The sequence below is a fragment of the Alnus glutinosa genome, chromosome 9, assembly GCF_958979055.1.
Source record: "Alnus glutinosa chromosome 9, dhAlnGlut1.1, whole genome shotgun sequence".
Classification (NCBI taxonomy): Eukaryota; Viridiplantae; Streptophyta; class Magnoliopsida; order Fagales; family Betulaceae; genus Alnus; species Alnus glutinosa.
The window spans coordinates 2,426,604-2,444,149 of record NC_084894.1 but is presented as its reverse complement, the minus strand read 5'-3'; the positions used below and the strand labels follow the sequence as shown (position 1 = coordinate 2,444,149).

Genomic DNA, 17,546 nt, shown 5'->3' with positions numbered 1-17,546 from the left:
TTAACAATCATTAAAGGGGTCCTTACTGAAAATTGAGGAACAACCACCATTTGAAATGCCTGAATTCGCTGAAGGAGGTAATGAGAATAATTCTGAAGGAGGCGATGAGAATAACTCTGTACTAGATGAAATTGTAGATTCATTCGTTGAAAGCTTAACGAGTCTCAAACATCCGATGACAGAAAGAGTCTTTAGATGCTGCAACTGATGAATGCTACTTGGGAGATGTGTAAGGTTTTCGCAACTTGTTAGAAACAGTTCTGAAAGCCCAGTGAGATATACAATGGATGAAGGCAGTTCTTTCATAGCAGTGTGGCTCAATTGAAGTCGACTCAAGCATTCCATTTTACACTCAATTTCAAGAAAGTTCTCGAGCCTCGAACAATGTTCGAGGTCAAGAGTTTTGAGAGATCTCAACCTGAGGCTTCTTGGCAAGTTGATAAGGTTAGAGCATTTGTAAAATGACAGAACGGTAAGCTTATCAAGGAATCCAACAGAGTCATGAACCTCAACTAAACTTTCGCATCTTGAAACACATAATTCCTCTAAATTTGAGATCCTTGAAATATCAGGGATTTTTGTTATGAATTTACACTCAGAGAATTTTATAATTCTCAGGTTTTCCAAATTCTGCATGCCGAAAAAAATAGAGTATAAATTAGCTCCAAAGAAGTTTACAACATAATTTAACATAACTAAATATAAAATATAATAATTGTACCTCGAATGCTTGCTTCAGATCCTTAAGGGGGCTATTATGTATTCTAAAAACGACAAGTTTCTTTCCGTGAAAATTGGATGGTAAAGATTGTAAAGGACATTCAATCAAATCCAACACTCTTAACTCGTAAGAGAGATGACCAAGCTCTCTAAAGAAGCTTGCATTATGATTTATAAACAATCTCAGGCGTTTCATCTTCTTGAATGTTTTGGAACTCAAGCATTTCAAGTCTCGTTCCGGCAAGTCCACTAATATGCCTTGAATTTTGTTTGTTCCCTAGAAAGATCATGCATGAGTGTGACAATAAAATCAAAGCATAAAGTTCTCCACATTTTACCACTTGATTTTATTCTTTTATAATATATATATCCACATTATTTTGTGAAAATTAAACAAACTTACATTTCATCTGTCTCGCTCTCTATGTTAACGTTGCTTCTTCTTTTTTTGAGATATTTATAATGCGTAATTTGTTTTTATTAGGGTTAAATACTTTTTTAGTACTTGAGTTTTGACAACTTTAAAAATTAATTTTTAAAAAAAATTAAAAATTAAAAACAAAAGAAAAATAGAGGTGGTTGAACCACCCCCTTGGCCGGTCTGAGGTGGCCAGGAAAAAAAAAATTGATGGGTTTTGGCCCTTGGGGATGGCCGAACCACCCCCGTGGGACAAAACCCATTAAATTTTTTTTTTGAGGGTTTGTCTATTGGAGTGGTCGAACCACCCCCAAGGGCCGAAACCCATCATTTTTTTTTTTTTGCCATGGGATGAATGAACCTCCTCTGGGGGATGGTTCGGCCACCCCAGACCGACCAAGGAGCCACCCCCATGGCCAAAACCCCTCCGTTTTTTTTGTTTTAATTTTTTTAAAAGTTTTTAATATTTTTATTTTTTAAAAAAGTTTTATTAATTTTTAAATTTTTTTTATATTTTGCCACGTGTCAACGTGACAAACTGTTAAATATTAGACGAAAAAATAGACGGAGGTATCAAGTTCGTCTTTTCTCAAAGCCTAGCTACCATCTGCAATATGAATTGAAACTCAAGTACTAAAAAATAAAGTTGTCAAAACTCAAGTACTAAAAGGGTATTTAACCCTTTTTATTATTATAATATCAAAATTGTTTATTTTATTTTTTATTTTTTCCTCACATGTACTTAATATTTATGAAAAACTTCAATTACCATCATTTATCTTTCATCACTTTTGCAATCATATCCTTAAATTTTAAAATGTGTCAATATAGTGTATCCATCTTTCAAATTTTTTTTTTTTTCAATTTCACCCATCCATTAGGATTTTCAATTAAATCCTGTCAAAATTTCTAAAATACGCCTACTTTTTTATTTTATAAAAAAAAATTATAAAAAAAATTCAATGATTCAGGCATATGTGTATTTGCAAATTCTATTAAATTCCGACCAATGCCAGTTCCCCCCCCCCCCCCCCCCCCCCCCAAAAAAAAAGGTATTTTAGGAATTTTGACTCCCATCTGTTAGGATTTAACAAAAACTTCTAACCGATGGTTAAAATTGAAAACAATTGACAAATGGATATACTAAATTGAAACATTTTAAAGTTTAAGGGTATAATTACAAATGTGATAAAAGATCAGGGGTACTAAGTAAATTTTTTCCTAATACTTATTTGTAAAATAAAAATAAAAATACTCATAAAAACTAAATCTATCTTTGAAATAGGGTCAAAGGCAGTTTCCTTGATGAATTTATTTATTGTTTTGGATTAAAGGCATTCTACTTGCATCTAAATACTTAAATACTTATTTTTGAGAAGGATGGTGTGTATATGTGTGCGCGCGCACGTGGTTATTTCTCCTTCAATTTTTGCAAAATGTAAAACTAGAAGAGTGTTTTTATGAGTCTTACCATATTTTTTTGTAGTACAGAACGGACGTCTTCATGAAACCACAACGTACTACGTTTGCCAGGTTTTTTGGGTGATTCTTGACGAACAATTTCTCTGCCCATATCTTGCAATAAGTCGTGCATGTCCAATCTGTTAAGCCCATCAATAGTTATGAAAGATTTATCCATAAGCACTTTAATACCAATGTATGGAACGAAATCACAATTGTCTAGTATTTTAGTGACATATTCTACATTCTCCCATTTGAAGAAACAAGCAATGTCAAGGAAAATATTCTTCTCACTTTCCTCCAATCCATTATAACTTATTTTAAGCTTTTCAAGAATATTTTTCTCCTTAATTTTTTTGTACTTTTTCAATTCACTTTTCCAATGATTTTTGTCTCTTCCGAATAGATTCGAACCTAGCACTTTTAGAACTAGTGGGAGGCGCCCAGCATAGCGTAATGCATCTTTTGTGAGTTTCAAAAAATCATCATTAGGTTTGTCACTTTGGAAGGCATGTTGACTAAAGAGCTGGAGAGCTTCATTGTGATCCAATCCATTCATCTTGTATAAGCGAACATTGTGCTTAGTTAGTAAATGTTCATCTCTTGTTGTTATGATGATTCTACTTCCCAAACCGAACCAATCATGTTCTCCGGATAATGTTTTTAATTGGATCAATTGATCCACATCATCAATAACTAAAAGAACCTTTTTATTGCAAAGCCTTTCCTTTATAATAGTGATTCCTCGATCAACAATGTCAATCTTCAAACTTGAGTCGCCTAGGATCTCAAAAAGAAGTGTCTCTTGCAATTGGACTAGACCGCACTCTTGCTTTGAATTTTCTCTAACGTTTGCAAGAAAACAGGTAGCTTCAAATTGACAAGCAATCGAGTTATAGATCGCTTTGGCGATAGTTGTCTTACCTATTCCACCAACTCCAGAAATTCCTACCATGCATATGTCACTCATTTCAATTCTTAAAAGCGCATTGATGGCTTGTACACGAGACTCGATTCCAACTTGATACTTGGCGACATTTAAGTATTTATGACTTACCATTCTTGAGACTTCTTGAACAATTTTCGGGATACATTTAAATCCATTCCTACCAATGCAAAAAATTAAAAATAAATAAATAAATGAGTTGGAGTAGTCACACGAAACGACTTTTTTTTTTTTTTTTTAATTATTATTATTATTATTATTATTATTATTATCTTGCACCATTCAATAATAATATGATAAAATTCAATTCCCACTAAACTTTAGAATCTAGCAAACACTACAAAAATCTTAACAATTGGACGCGTGTCTACAATACCGGTTATTGTAGACACGCGTCCAATTAGACACGTGTCTTATGAGACACGTGTCTAATTGTACCGTAGTCACAATTGGACACGTGTATTATTACACGTGTCCAATTTCGACGCGTGTAATAATACACGCGTCCAATTGGACGCGCGTATTTAATACGCGTGTCCAATTGGACACGTGTAATAATACACGTGTCCATTTGGACACGAGTATGTAATATGCGTGTCCAATTGGACACGTGTATTAAATACGCGTGTCCAATTTGACACGTGTATTATTACACGTGTCAAACTGTGATTTTTTGCCAAATATATATTAAAAAAAAAAAATTGTGTTGTGTTATTTTTTTGAAAAAAAAAAAAAAAAAACTCCTTATCTTATTAACCATACAAATCTGTGAAAATACAGTGCACATAGCTTACACACATAAAATTATGTTTGAAAGCTATATGCTATATGTAAATTCTATAATTAGAATTAAATACTTATAGTTTAGTCTCTTATATAGTACATACATTTAGAGTTTATGGCTATATGTAGTACATACACTTAGGTTAGGGTTTATAGCTATATATAGTATATACACTTAGGGCTAGGGTTTATACCTATATATAGTATGTATACTTAGGATTATGGTTTATCGATATATATAGTATATACACTTAGGGTTAGGGTTTTAGGGTTTATAGGTATATATAATATATACACTTAGGGCTATGGGTTATAATTTAATTGATTTTACATTTCATGAATAATAATGTCAATATATTTTTCACGTGTCATTATTGTACACTTTTAAATATATATATATATATATATTAAATCATGAGCAGTTCAAAATTAGATTGTTCCGATATATATAGTATATACACTTAGGGTTAGGGTTTTAGGGTTTATAGGTATATATAATATATACACTTAAAGCTATGGGTTATAATTTAATTGATTTTACATAATACTATCAATATATTTTTCACGTGTCATTATTGTACACTTTTAAATATATATATTAAATCATGAGCAGTTCAAAATTAGATTGTTCCGATATATATAGTACATATACTTAGGATATATATAGCACATACATTTTGGGTTAGGGTTTATAACTATATTTAGTACATATACTTAAGGTTAGGGTTTATAGTTATATATAGTACATACAGTTAGGCTTAGGGTTTATGTACATATATATTAAATATAGGGATAACTACACTTCACCCCCCTGATTTATCCACGGTGTGGCGATTTACCCCCCAATGTACAAAAATTGGTACATGACCCCCCCGAACTTGCCAGCGTGTAACGAAATGGACCTTCCGTCCAGTCGCCCGTTATTTTGGACGGCAAGTCGGTCACGTGCAAGTCACGTGACCGTTTCAGACAGAAATTCTACCCAAAATACCCCCGCCTCACCTCATCTTTATACACCCCTGTGCTCGCACATATTTCTCATCTCCTTCACCAACGGCTCTTTGCAAGAACTAGGAACTAGGGTTTTCGAAGTGGGCTTCCAATTTTCGACATCTCTGACCAGTTTCGCACCATTTCCCGAAGATGCAACCATCAGGCACTGCTTCTACGGAGTCGGAGTCGACAACGAGTGGGGCAACTTCTGCAGTAATGCCGATTTGTTATTGTGAGCGTCCGGCTTGTATGTTAACCTCCTACACCGAAAAAAATTTCGGTAGAAGGTTTGTGAAATGCCAAAATTACAAGGTAATTTAACCGAAAATCTTCAGCAATTTTTATGAAGAGCAATGCTACTTACCTCTTACTGTACTTATATAAATATTTTTTTTAAAAAAAAAAATGAACTGGGTTGATTTTTATTTAGTAGTTTTTTTTTTGGAGCATGTTATTAGATTACATTTTTACACATGTGATTAATTCTGTATAGACACGTGACTTTTGTTTTGTTAGTTAGTTAGACTGTTAGATTATAACTTGCAAAGCAAGTCATGTAACTCGGTATATATATACTGCGAGTCATGTACAGTTGATTATGCTATTCAATACTAAATCAGAGAATCATTTTTCTCTCAAACCTTTTGTTCAGTTTCATATTCACAGCTCGTTCCTGCTTTACATAATCAGTCAACATCAAATTCAATATATGTATTAAACTCATTAATTTTCTGAAGATTAATGAGTTTTGAAATGATATGGAAAAGTGCATAAATAGCCTACGACGATTAATTTTCAAATAACATAAGCCAGAAATAACCTTTGTTTCTGTCTGTTTTATTTTATTTATTTTTTGATTTATTTTTGTTATCGTTTTTCAGATAAATTGAGCTTGTGGTTTCTGGCAATGGGTTGATCCCAAAATGTGTTCACATGGAGAGAGGGTGGTAGGTCGTTTGCGTGAGTGGCATGGAAGTTTGATTCAAGACGCTGAACAATGCCGTACAATGGTTGAAACTGAAGTTGCAAAGTTGAAGGCGAATATGGGGATAGAGGAAGCCGAACGATGCCGACTTATAGTTGAAGCTGAAGTTGCAAAGTTGAGGGCAAATATGGAGATTGAAAATGCTGCCCTCCGTAAAGAAATCGAGATTCAGGAGATCAATTACCAAACAATGAAGAAGATTTATAAGACAATAATTGTATGTACATGGATATTGATGATTGTGTATCTGCTTATGGCTGGATCAGAATCAAAGGGTGTATTCGATTCCAAACATGATCGTATGTTGTTACCATGAAGATTTAGGGTGATGATGTTTAGGGTTTAGGGTGATGTTTTGGGCAGGGTTTATGGTGATGTGTTTATGGTTACTTTATGTAGACCATTATTGGTACGTAATGGATGATGTTTTGGAAATGAAAAATGTATGTGTGTTGAACTTGAACTTATTTGAGTCCGGTTGTGTTAAAGCATGCATGTCCACTCTAATTTTGTGTTAAAGCATGCATTCACCAATACCATGCACATACCATGCATTCACCAAACCAAACCTGTCCAAACCCATTTAACAAAACCTGTCCAAACATACCAAAACCATGCATTTACCAATTCTGTCCAAACATAATTCTGTCCAAACATACCAAAAGCATACATTCACTACACCATAGGTTTTTTAAAGACACTGAAATCTGTCCAAAAGAAATCAGCATGCAATTCAAACTACTTACATAAACTACATGTCCAACCCTTTCCTATATACAAAATGCCATTATATTCCAGAAAACAAAAACTTCAATGCTTCCATTCTGGTCTTTTCCTTTTCGGCTTTGACTCCATAATCTGTAATCCTTTTTCAATGGTATGGGCGATCCTTTTTCCTTTCGCCGGTGTTGAGGATGTTGTCGCCGCACCGTGTTCTGCAACTTGTGGGGTTCTTGGGGTCAACCCAAATACTCTCCCTCCTCCATCAGTACTAGTCCTAGCTGTGAGGTCAATCAAAAAAGGTGGACCCTTTTGAATTGGAACACTTTGCACCATGGCCCTGATTCGATTAGACACTCTTCTAACTGGTATGCATGGTTTGGGTGCTGGCGGTTGCCTGTTCCAGCTGGGCACTTTAAGTCCAACAGGATTTTGCTGCCATAAATTTCAAATAAACAGTATGATGCATTTTAAAGACTAAACTAAAGTAAGTACCAAATTTTTCTCAGCTGTTGCAATAGGTGGGGCAGTGGCAGTGGGTTGCTGTGTAGCACCAGTAATTGTCCTTTTGAGGGCTGGTTGTGCACCCCCCCTTCGACTGTTGGAGGCTGGTTGTGCACCTCCCCTTGTACTACTGCTACATCCAACGCTTTGGGTCTGAAGGCCAACATTAATAACACATCAAATAATACATTAATAGCACATCAACTACTATACAACTATATTGGTTAGTGAGACTTACACTTGTTGAGGGTGGAGTGGGCAAACTAGCTAGGGGTGGAGTAGGCAAATCAACTTCTGTCGAGGGCTGGTCCTTCTTCATTGGACAGGTCCTGTTGTTGTGTCCAACCAGCTTGCAAATCCCACATCTACCCTTCAATCCAAACTTTCTCATTCTATAAGGATTCTGAGGAACTCTCGACTCATCAGGACCTCTTACCCTGGCCTTTCGAGGTTTGCCTGGCATCTTTTTTGATCTAGGCGGATCCAATACATCATGCGCAGTCTTTACCCACTGTTCCTCACTAGGAATTGGATATATGATGGGAGCATAAGCCTTCTTGTACATCTCAATGCTATAACATGAATCTACATAATCCTCCGGTTTATGCCCATGAAATGTTATGGCAGAATGTGCATGTGCACATGGGATCCCAGTCACCTCCCACTGTCTGCAACCACATGTCCTCCTCCTCAAATCCACAGCATATTGCCTTCTTCCCTGTTCTACTTCAAATATGCCATCACCAGCAAAACGGGATAGGCAGTCCGATGCAGCCTCACCAATGGCCTCAAGCTTCTCAACAATTCTAGGGCACAACTTGCCCTTCAATTTGTTGATGCCATCTCTTTTAAGTTGGTACCTTCTCATGAGCTGCTTCCTAATCATCTCAAGCATCGTCAGAATTGGCTTGTCACGTGCCTTCAGGATGTATGAGTTGAAACACTCGCATATATTGTTGACAAGGAGGTCACATTTAGGATAGTCACTGAACCATGCTCTCGACCATCCGCTGGGGTCAATCTTGTCTAGGTAGTCAAAGGCATCAGGACTGACTTTCTTCATCTCTTCCATCTGAAATCTGAACTCGACCTCAGTATATGCCGATGCTGCCTTCCACAACAATTCCTTCAAGGCCACCCCCCGAAATCCTTTATCTCAAAAGTTGGCATATAAATGCCTTACACAGATTCGGTGATCCGCCATTGGCATAACAACATCAAAACTTGGCACAAGACCCTAAATCAGTCCAATGTGCAAAATGGGTAAGTTTATATGTAGAAAAAAAAAATAGCTAAAAGTAATATGTAAAATTATGCAAGTAATATAACTAACCTTTTGCCGATCAGAAATGAATGTAGGATCAGTGTGCCTCTCGTGATGACCAAGATCTGAAACAAGGCACTCCAGGAACCAGGTCCAACTGTCTTTTGTCTCAGATTCTACAACGGCGATTGCAATTGGGTACATGTTGTTGTTGGCATCTTGACCAATCGCAGCCAGTAGCATTCCCTTGTAAGGTCCTTTTAGAAAGCACCCGTCTAGGCCTATGACAGGCCTACAACCTTCCAAGAACCCATTCTTCATGGCTGCAAGGGACAAGTAGAGTCTCTGAAACTTAGCAGGCAAATTAGGGTTTGGTCTTTCAACCTTCATCACTACACAGCTACCCGGGTTAGTACGCCTTAAAGTCTTACAGTAATCCCACAGCCTGCCATACTGTTCACCCAGACAACCGTATATCTTCTTTTCTGCCTTCTTCCTACCCCTATACATTTGACATTCCATTTCCTCTTGACTTCATCTTGTATCACTCGCAGTGGCATGTCTGGTTGAACCTTAAACTTATCATAAAGTTTATCTGCTATCCACCTCGAATTGACAATTGAGCTCTTGTATACTCGAGTACAAGAATGTGTAGGTCTTAAGGACCTTATTTCAAATGAGGCCTCAGTCGCCATCTGTCTACCATACACTCTATAACCACAACCTGGATCTCTACACACAGCTACACACTTGGCTCTTTCATTTTTCTCAAACCTTATGTCCTTTCCCCTTCTCACATTGTATTGCTTAACAGCTTCTCTAAATAGTTGAATGTTAGCGAACTTCATTCTAAGCTTCAGGTTTGGATTGACAATGTCAACTTCATGGAACTCCACATCAGGGTGAGATGAAGTCCCACCATCTTCTTCATCACTGACAGGTACTGGTGACAATAGGATGTCACTTCTACCAATCTCAGAGTCATTCTCATCCACCTCAACATCTTCAAAAGATGACATTTTTATACTAGATGGCCCACTCTGGCCATCATCATCACCCAAAGTACCCCCACTCTCACCCCCACCATCACCCCCACCCTCAACCTCAGTACCATCACCCCCACCCTCAACCTCAGTACCATCACCACCATCTCCATCCCCATCCCCATCCTCCCCATCACCCTCCACGCCCTCATCAGTTTCTGGCATTTTTGAGGGGCCAGCACTATCCACCAGATAATCTTCAAAAACATCGTCATCATCACTGATTTTATCATCCTACCATGGATCATTTAAATCAACCCTACCTCCATCATCCCCCTCTTCATTATTTTCCAAATCTTCCCCTTCCCCATCCCCACCTCTATCATTTTGGAAAGAAACAATATAAAGGACTACATTAGGAGTATCCACATGTTTGGCAACCATATAAGCTACATCATAATCCGAGGATACTAGTTGTAGACCATCCACTAGATCTTTGGTAGGGTCCCTAAAGTAAATCAAATCACCTGGACTATACCCATATTGTCCCACTATAGACTCTATCAGGACAAATGACACATCATCAGGATCAACGTTATCCGGATGGACATCCACTTGACCCCCCACATAAATACATCCATATTTTCTATCAAACCTACCCCCATAGTTTATCTCAAAGACTAGCTTCATTCTACACATGCAAACAAAAAAAATATATTATGCATGGGACAAGGGGACCACAATAATAAATCTCAAAGACTAGCTTCATTCTACACATGCAAACAAAAAAATATATTATGCATGGGACAAGGGGACCACAATAATAAGGCACTGCAACTAATATGCAAAGCACAACTACAATCGGGACCCCACTGCATATAAAGTAGTAACATGCAAAACAAATAGTGGTCCAAAAAAATAGTGCAAATAATATGCAAAAAAAAATATTTGATAGGTACACATACATATTAACCAATGCAGAGACATATTAAATAAGGATCCAATAATGCTCCAAAATCAATTGCAAAAAAATAGTGCATTGGGACCCCACTGCATATATAAGGTGTAAACAAAACAAACCACATGGTACCCAATGCATATAAACCAAACCCAATGCATATAAACAAAACAAACCAATTAGGTTCTCGGCAGACAACAAACAAATCAAAAAATGATACAAATTGGGACCCCACTGCATATAAATTAGTAAAAAACAACAAAAAGGATACAAATCGGGACCCAATGCACTTTAACAAATCAAACCCAATGCACTTTAACAAACCAATTACGTTTTCGGCAGACAACAAACAAAGCAAAAAATGATACAAATCGGGACCACAAATGATTAAAAAACACATACTGTAAGCGAAACCCCCAAATCCCGACAAACCCTAACATTTTTTTATACACAAATTGCAGTCAATTTCTACATTAAAAATGAGACTAAACAAACAACAAATGAGACTAAACAAACAACATTAACAAAAACCCCAAAGCCGACAACCCTAAATTAACAAAAACCCCCAAATCCAAAACCCTAGATTAACAAAAACCCCCCAAATCGCCTACCAAAAAAAAAAACTTTCTCCATTAAAAAACCACTAACCTTTATTTAACAACGATTATGAACGAGTTGAGCGGTATGGATTTCGGTATGGATTTCGGCGACAGGTTGTGGGTGGGTCAGTTCGTGTAGAACCTTCGAAAGTAGCCGTTCGTGCTAAGTGGAAGTGGGGACCTCACGCACGAAATGTCTAAATCCAAACAATAGGTGAGGCGGGGGTATTTTGGGTAGAATTTCTGTCTGAAACGGTCACGTGACTTGCACGTGACCGACTTGCCATCCAAAATAACGGGCGACTGGACAGAAGGTCCATTTCGTTACACGCTGGCAAGTTCGGGGGGGTCATGTACCAATTTTTGTACATTGGGGGGTAAATCGCCACACCGTGGATAAATCAGGGGGGTGAAGTGTAGTTATCCCTTAAATATATGTAGGGTTAAGGTTTATGTACATATATAGTACATACACTTACGGTTAGAGTTTATAGTTATATATAGTACATACACTTATGGTTAGGGTTTATAGCTATATATAGTACATACACTTAGGTATAAGGTTTATGTACATATATATATATATACTATATATATACTTATATATATATATATATATATATATATATATATATATATATATATATATATATATATATATAGTATATACTTATATATATATAAGTAGTATATACTTTTAGGGTTAGGGTTAGGGTTTATGATTATATATAGTACGTGCCCTTAAGGTTATAGTTTATAGCTATGTATAATATATGCACTTAGGGTTAGAGTTTAATTTTTTGTGTATATATATATATATATATATATATATACTTTTAGGGTTAGGGTTAGGGTTTATGACTATATATAGTACGTACCCTTAAGGTTATAGTTTATAGCTATGTATAGTATATGAACTTAGGGTTAGAGTTTAATTTTTTGGTTATGTTTTAGTTTTTATTTAGGGTTTAATATAGTATATAAACTCAGTATTAGAGTTTAATTTTAGGGTTAGGGTTTAGTTTTAATTTATAATTTACGGTTTAGTTTTAGCGCTTAGGGTTTAGTTATATGTACGGTACATACATTTAGGGCTGCATGGGTTTGTATTTTTTTTTCCGTTGTTAAATTATATATATATATATATATATATATATATATATAATTATTATTATTTTTAATTAAATACAATTTGCTAAAGGGGGACGTGTATTTTAATTACACGTCTCCCGCGAGCCACCATTTTAAAATTCGAAATAATATATAGTACATATACTTAAGATTAGGGTTAGGGTTTTTTGCTTAGTACATACACTTAGAGTTAGGGTTTTTTGTTATATATAGTACATACACTTAGGGTTATGGTTTTTTGCTATATAAAATACATACACTTATGATTAGGGTTTATATGATGAGTTCTATATATATATATATGGTATACTCATAAGTACGTAAACCCTAACTAAATTGACATATTGTACTATATGCATAATTAAACCAAATTTCTGCTATATATATGTAGACCCAAGAAAAAAAAAATTGCAACATGAGTTTAAGTTAGGGTTTATAGCTATATATAGTATATATACGTAGAGTTAGGGTTTATGGCTATCCATAGTATATAATATATACACGTGGGTTTATGGCTATACATAGTACTATGTATATAATATATACACATAGAGTTATGGTTTATGGTTATACATAATATATAATACATACACGTAGAGTTAGGGTTTATATCTATATATAGTATAGGGTATTAGGGTTTATAGATATATATAGTATATACATTTAGGGTTAGGGTTTTTAGCTATAGATATATATATATAACATACACTTAAGATTAGGGTTTATGGCTATATATAGTATATACACATAGGGTTGGGGGTAGTATAGTATATATACTTATACTTAGTGTCATGGTTTAAATTTAGGGTTTATATTTAGTTTTAATTTATAGTTTATGTTTTAGGGCTTAGGGTTTAGCAATGTGTACATGCAGTGCATGCACTTAGGGTTGCATGGGTTTATATAAAATATATATATATATATATATATATTAAATATATATAATACATTTTATATATAATTATAATATTAAAAAAATAACATTTGGAGACGTGTATTTACATACACGTCTCCAATTGGGCACGTGTACTACGTACACGTGTCCAATTGTTTGGCCAGGTGCTGCGCGGGAGTTCTCCCGCGCGCCACCTGGCCAAACGGAGGACGATTTTTTTAAATAAATATAATAATTTTTAAATAAAAGATATTAAATTATATATTGTTTAAATTATATATATATATTTATATAAAAGTCTGGAAGCTACCCATTTCTGTACGCTCTCTCTCTCTCTCTCTCTCTCTCTCTCTCTGTCGAGCTAAGCCGGCCAGCGACAACCCGTTCCAGTGCCTCTCTGCCGTGTCTCCAGCGTGGTGACCTCTCCCTCTCACCGACTGTCTCTCTCTCACCGACCCTCCCTCTCTCTCGCTCTCCCTCTCTCACAGCCCATTCCGGTTCCGGCTCTCTCTCTCTCTCTATCTCTTTCTCTCTCTACAAGGACGTCTCTCCGGCAGCTTGGCACGGCCGACAATGATTTTTGCTCCGGTCAAACTGACTCGGACGATACGTGTTATTAGGGATATAAATATCCCATGCAGGTGGGCCGTAAGATTTTAAATTGATAGTGGGGTTGAACTTTGTAATTAATGTTCCGTTTGTTTCGGCGTAAAATGATTTTTGTTATTATTTTTTAAGAAAATAATTTTCGCCGAAAATATTTTTTGGTGTTTAGCGCGTACGAAAAATCACAAATACTTTTTATATTTTCGTTCAATATATTAACTTAAAAAAAATCACAATATGCACATTATTATTCGGGCATATATGAGGACAAAACTGCGGTGTTGGAGCTGTCAGCTGTCTTAAACAGTTAAACCATGAGATAAGCAAGTCAAGAAAATGGGATTTGATTCCTACACTACACCATCACAACAATCACACAACAACCCCTCACATGAGGGTGGGCCACAGTGTGTGGGGCCCATCCTCATGTGAGGGATTGTTGTGTTGGTGTTATGCTTCACGTTGTTGAAGAATGAAGAGGGTAGGTATTGGTCCAAGTTCAACACTCAACTGAACATGAATTTTCCAGGATGCATAACGTAGCCCTGCATCGATCAAAAGGGGTTTTTTTTTTTTTTTTAAGGATATTAATATATTATGGATTGCCGTTCAGATTTAGTATGGAGGCACATGTTTCTTGTGTTATTAACTTATAATATTATGAAACACGTCTCAATTTTATAACCGGATGACGCAAGCTCCAGCCAGAACGGCCGGATCCAGGCCGTTTTGGCAAGATCCCGTCCAGATGGCCGGAAATCAAAATCCGACCATTCTGGTTGTCGAAATCTAGGCTGACCAGATCCTGGCGAAGGTGGCCAGAATCCGGCGACAATGACCGGACATTTTTGAATTTCGGCACCGGCCAGATTCTGGTGGTGGTTAACTGCTTGAACGTGAAGGTTGATTGCGTCGTTTAAAAGAGGGTAGAATGCGTCTGTCGTTTGTTTTTTGAAATTTACTATGCATATTTTGTCAAACGAAAATAATTTTCTGGTTGACTATTATTTTCACCCTCACCAAACACTGGAAAATGCCGAAATCATTTTACGCTGAAACAAACGGAGTATAAGAGAAATACAAGGCAGAGGGGATCCTCTTCCCTTCCACAAAAACTCTCAATCTCTCTCTCTCCCTCTAGGCCAGTCTCTCCATCTCTTAGCTGCTCCCTCTCTCACTTTTTCTAGCTCCTCTTTGTCTCTTCCCCTCTTTTCACTTTTCTATGTAAGATCACATAATTTAAGAAAGATGTGAGAATAAGAAAGAGAGATAGAGAGAATTAAGGTGGTTTAACTTATAGCCTACATTTACACATCAAAGCATTTTCTTTGGCTACATGCATCTTTCATTTGATTTATTTGATTGTATACAAAACCCTCTTTATAGAGAAATAGTCTAAATGTTATAAGTTTTTTCCACTTCCACATTAACATGCAACAATCAATCTAATTTATCTTGTAACTCTTATCTCTTGAGTGCTTGTAACTCTTGTCTCTTGAGTGCTTGTAATTCTTGTGACTTTGTCTCTTAAGTTCTTGTAACTATTGTCTCAATACGCCCCCGCAAACTCAACAGTAGATCACGAACGTTGAGGTTTGATCTTGAACATCAAAGGGCCAGAAAAAATAAAAAAAATAAAATGGATACTATGGCCTGAATTGGAACATCAATCAGTTTCTAGGACCAAAACATGGAATGTGGCGACTTTGGCCAGCATCGGCTACTATTGCCAGGATTTGGGCATTGGCAACTTTGGCCGAAAGCGACTACTATGGCCAGAATTTGGTCAACTATGGGCACAAAACCTCTTTGAAAGCCTCTTTTCTTTTTTTTTCTTTTTTTAACAAGAGAAAATTGTGTTTGGTATTTGCTGGTAAAGAAAACAATGACAGTGCGGCATATCATCTTGACAAAGACACTCACATAGGTGTGGGAAGAAAAATAGCTCCGGCACAAGAAAAAATGTGGAAGCTCTATTTGTACTTTAGACTAGAAAATCGAAAGAGTGGGGTTGAGAATAGATTTGGAAGTCAAATTTGTTAGGCTTTCTTTGTTTTCCCGAAATAATAGCAATAATTGAAAAAATGATGGTTCAAGGTAATTAACATGCATGTTCACAAACCCATCACGTATGTAATGGAGTCAAGTTCCATCATGGTTTATTTTCTTGATATGCAGCAGTAGTGGTCAATGATCTGTCATCATCTTTTATTATCTTCCTCTTCTCTCTCTAGTCTCTCTCTACATATATATAGTTGGAATATCATATACGTTCCTCAGGTGTGATCTTCTGCATCACTTGCCCAACACCATTCAGTTTGGTATCGATCAATTAAGTAAAATGCTTGCTCAACTAGCTGAAAGGATCATTCCTATATCATTCTCAACTAGCCAGCTGATATATACGTATATTGTGGGGGTGCTATTGCAACTCAGTTTTTATACCTAATAAAAAAGAAAAAATAAGCAAAAAAAAAAAAAAAAAAGCCAAGTAAAAAAGAAAGAAAGAAAAAAAAAATCATAAACATAGAGGAGGAAAAGAGCTCCCCTCTGCGCCACCTAGGGGTGGCTGGACAACCTCCTCACTTAGGGTAGGGACTTGGGAGGTTGGACAACCACTAAAGACATTTATGAGGCCGGTGGCTCAAAATATTCCAGGAGATGGACGGGCCATGTTACTCTAAAATATGATATATATATATATATATAGTGTGTGTGTGTGTGTGTGTGTGTGTTTGGTTTCAGTCCAAATTCAGTCTAAACCTTTGGTTCTCATTCTGTTTCTTCTAATATAGTTATATTCTTTGAGAATATATATATGTGTGTGTAATGGTTTCAGTCCAAATTGATAGGAATTTTGTCCAATTTTTCTATTCCTGTGCCACCTCAATTCTTTTCATCTATCAGTGTTCTTTAAGAGTTGGAAGACATTATGCTAGCAAGAACATGACAATTACAAGACTAAAGGACATGGACCATGGTTGTCCTAGAACAGAAGGTAAGAAGCAAGTAGAAATCTAGTAGTTAAAGAATTTTAGAGAGTTCATTGAAGAAAGTAAAAGTAGTATTTGTTATGTATAATGATCTAATCATATAATTATGCATTGCCCTTTCAGACGAAATGATGGAATCACTGCTAATTATAATATAAAAAGGACCATCACCTGTAAAATATAATTTTATAAATATTAAACGGTTGATTTAAAGATGGTGACCCATTGCAATTAATTCTAATTTTAAATGAATAATGATCGAGCAGTTGATAATTCAATTGAAGGATTACAAATCCGTTGATAGTTTGGGAAGAAAAATATATTTTTTTTCTTCCCAATAATTGAAAACTTCCTGTAAAACTAAGTTTACCCACTTTGGAGCCGATAGGTAATTGGTACTTCCAAAAACTAATTAATGTTGATATGTGCAGCATGACCCACAAATAATTATTTATATATATCTTAGGTTTCCCAAATTTTTTCGCACAAATTTGGTTCCCAAATGCAGGTGGTGTGTGCATATTTCACATTGACAAAACCCACCCTCTACATTTCCAAAAGATAATTCCAAGAAACTCATTAGATCC

The 17,546-nt window shown here is 36.0% G+C and overlaps 2 protein-coding genes across 2 annotated transcripts; both read right to left on the bottom strand.

The window, feature by feature from the left end:
- LOC133877670 (disease resistance protein RPV1-like) lies at positions 1-3,659 on the bottom strand. Its single transcript, XM_062316057.1, has 3 exons — positions 2,628-3,659; positions 722-997; positions 1-630 (listed from the first exon to the last, which is right to left on the bottom strand). Exons 1-3 carry the CDS (start codon positions 3,657-3,659, stop codon positions 1-3), a joined length of 1,938 nt encoding a protein of 645 aa, XP_062172041.1.
- A 3,335-nt stretch (positions 3,660-6,994) lies between these two features.
- On the bottom strand, positions 6,995-8,763 carry LOC133877069 (uncharacterized). Its single transcript, XM_062315305.1, has 3 exons — positions 7,769-8,763; positions 7,522-7,683; positions 6,995-7,461 (listed from the first exon to the last, which is right to left on the bottom strand). The coding sequence occupies exons 1-3, from the start codon at positions 8,600-8,602 to the stop codon at positions 7,117-7,119; spliced, it is 1,341 nt and encodes a 446-aa protein (XP_062171289.1). The 5' UTR covers positions 8,603-8,763; the 3' UTR covers positions 6,995-7,116.
- Positions 8,764-17,546: the final 8,783 nt, after the last annotated feature.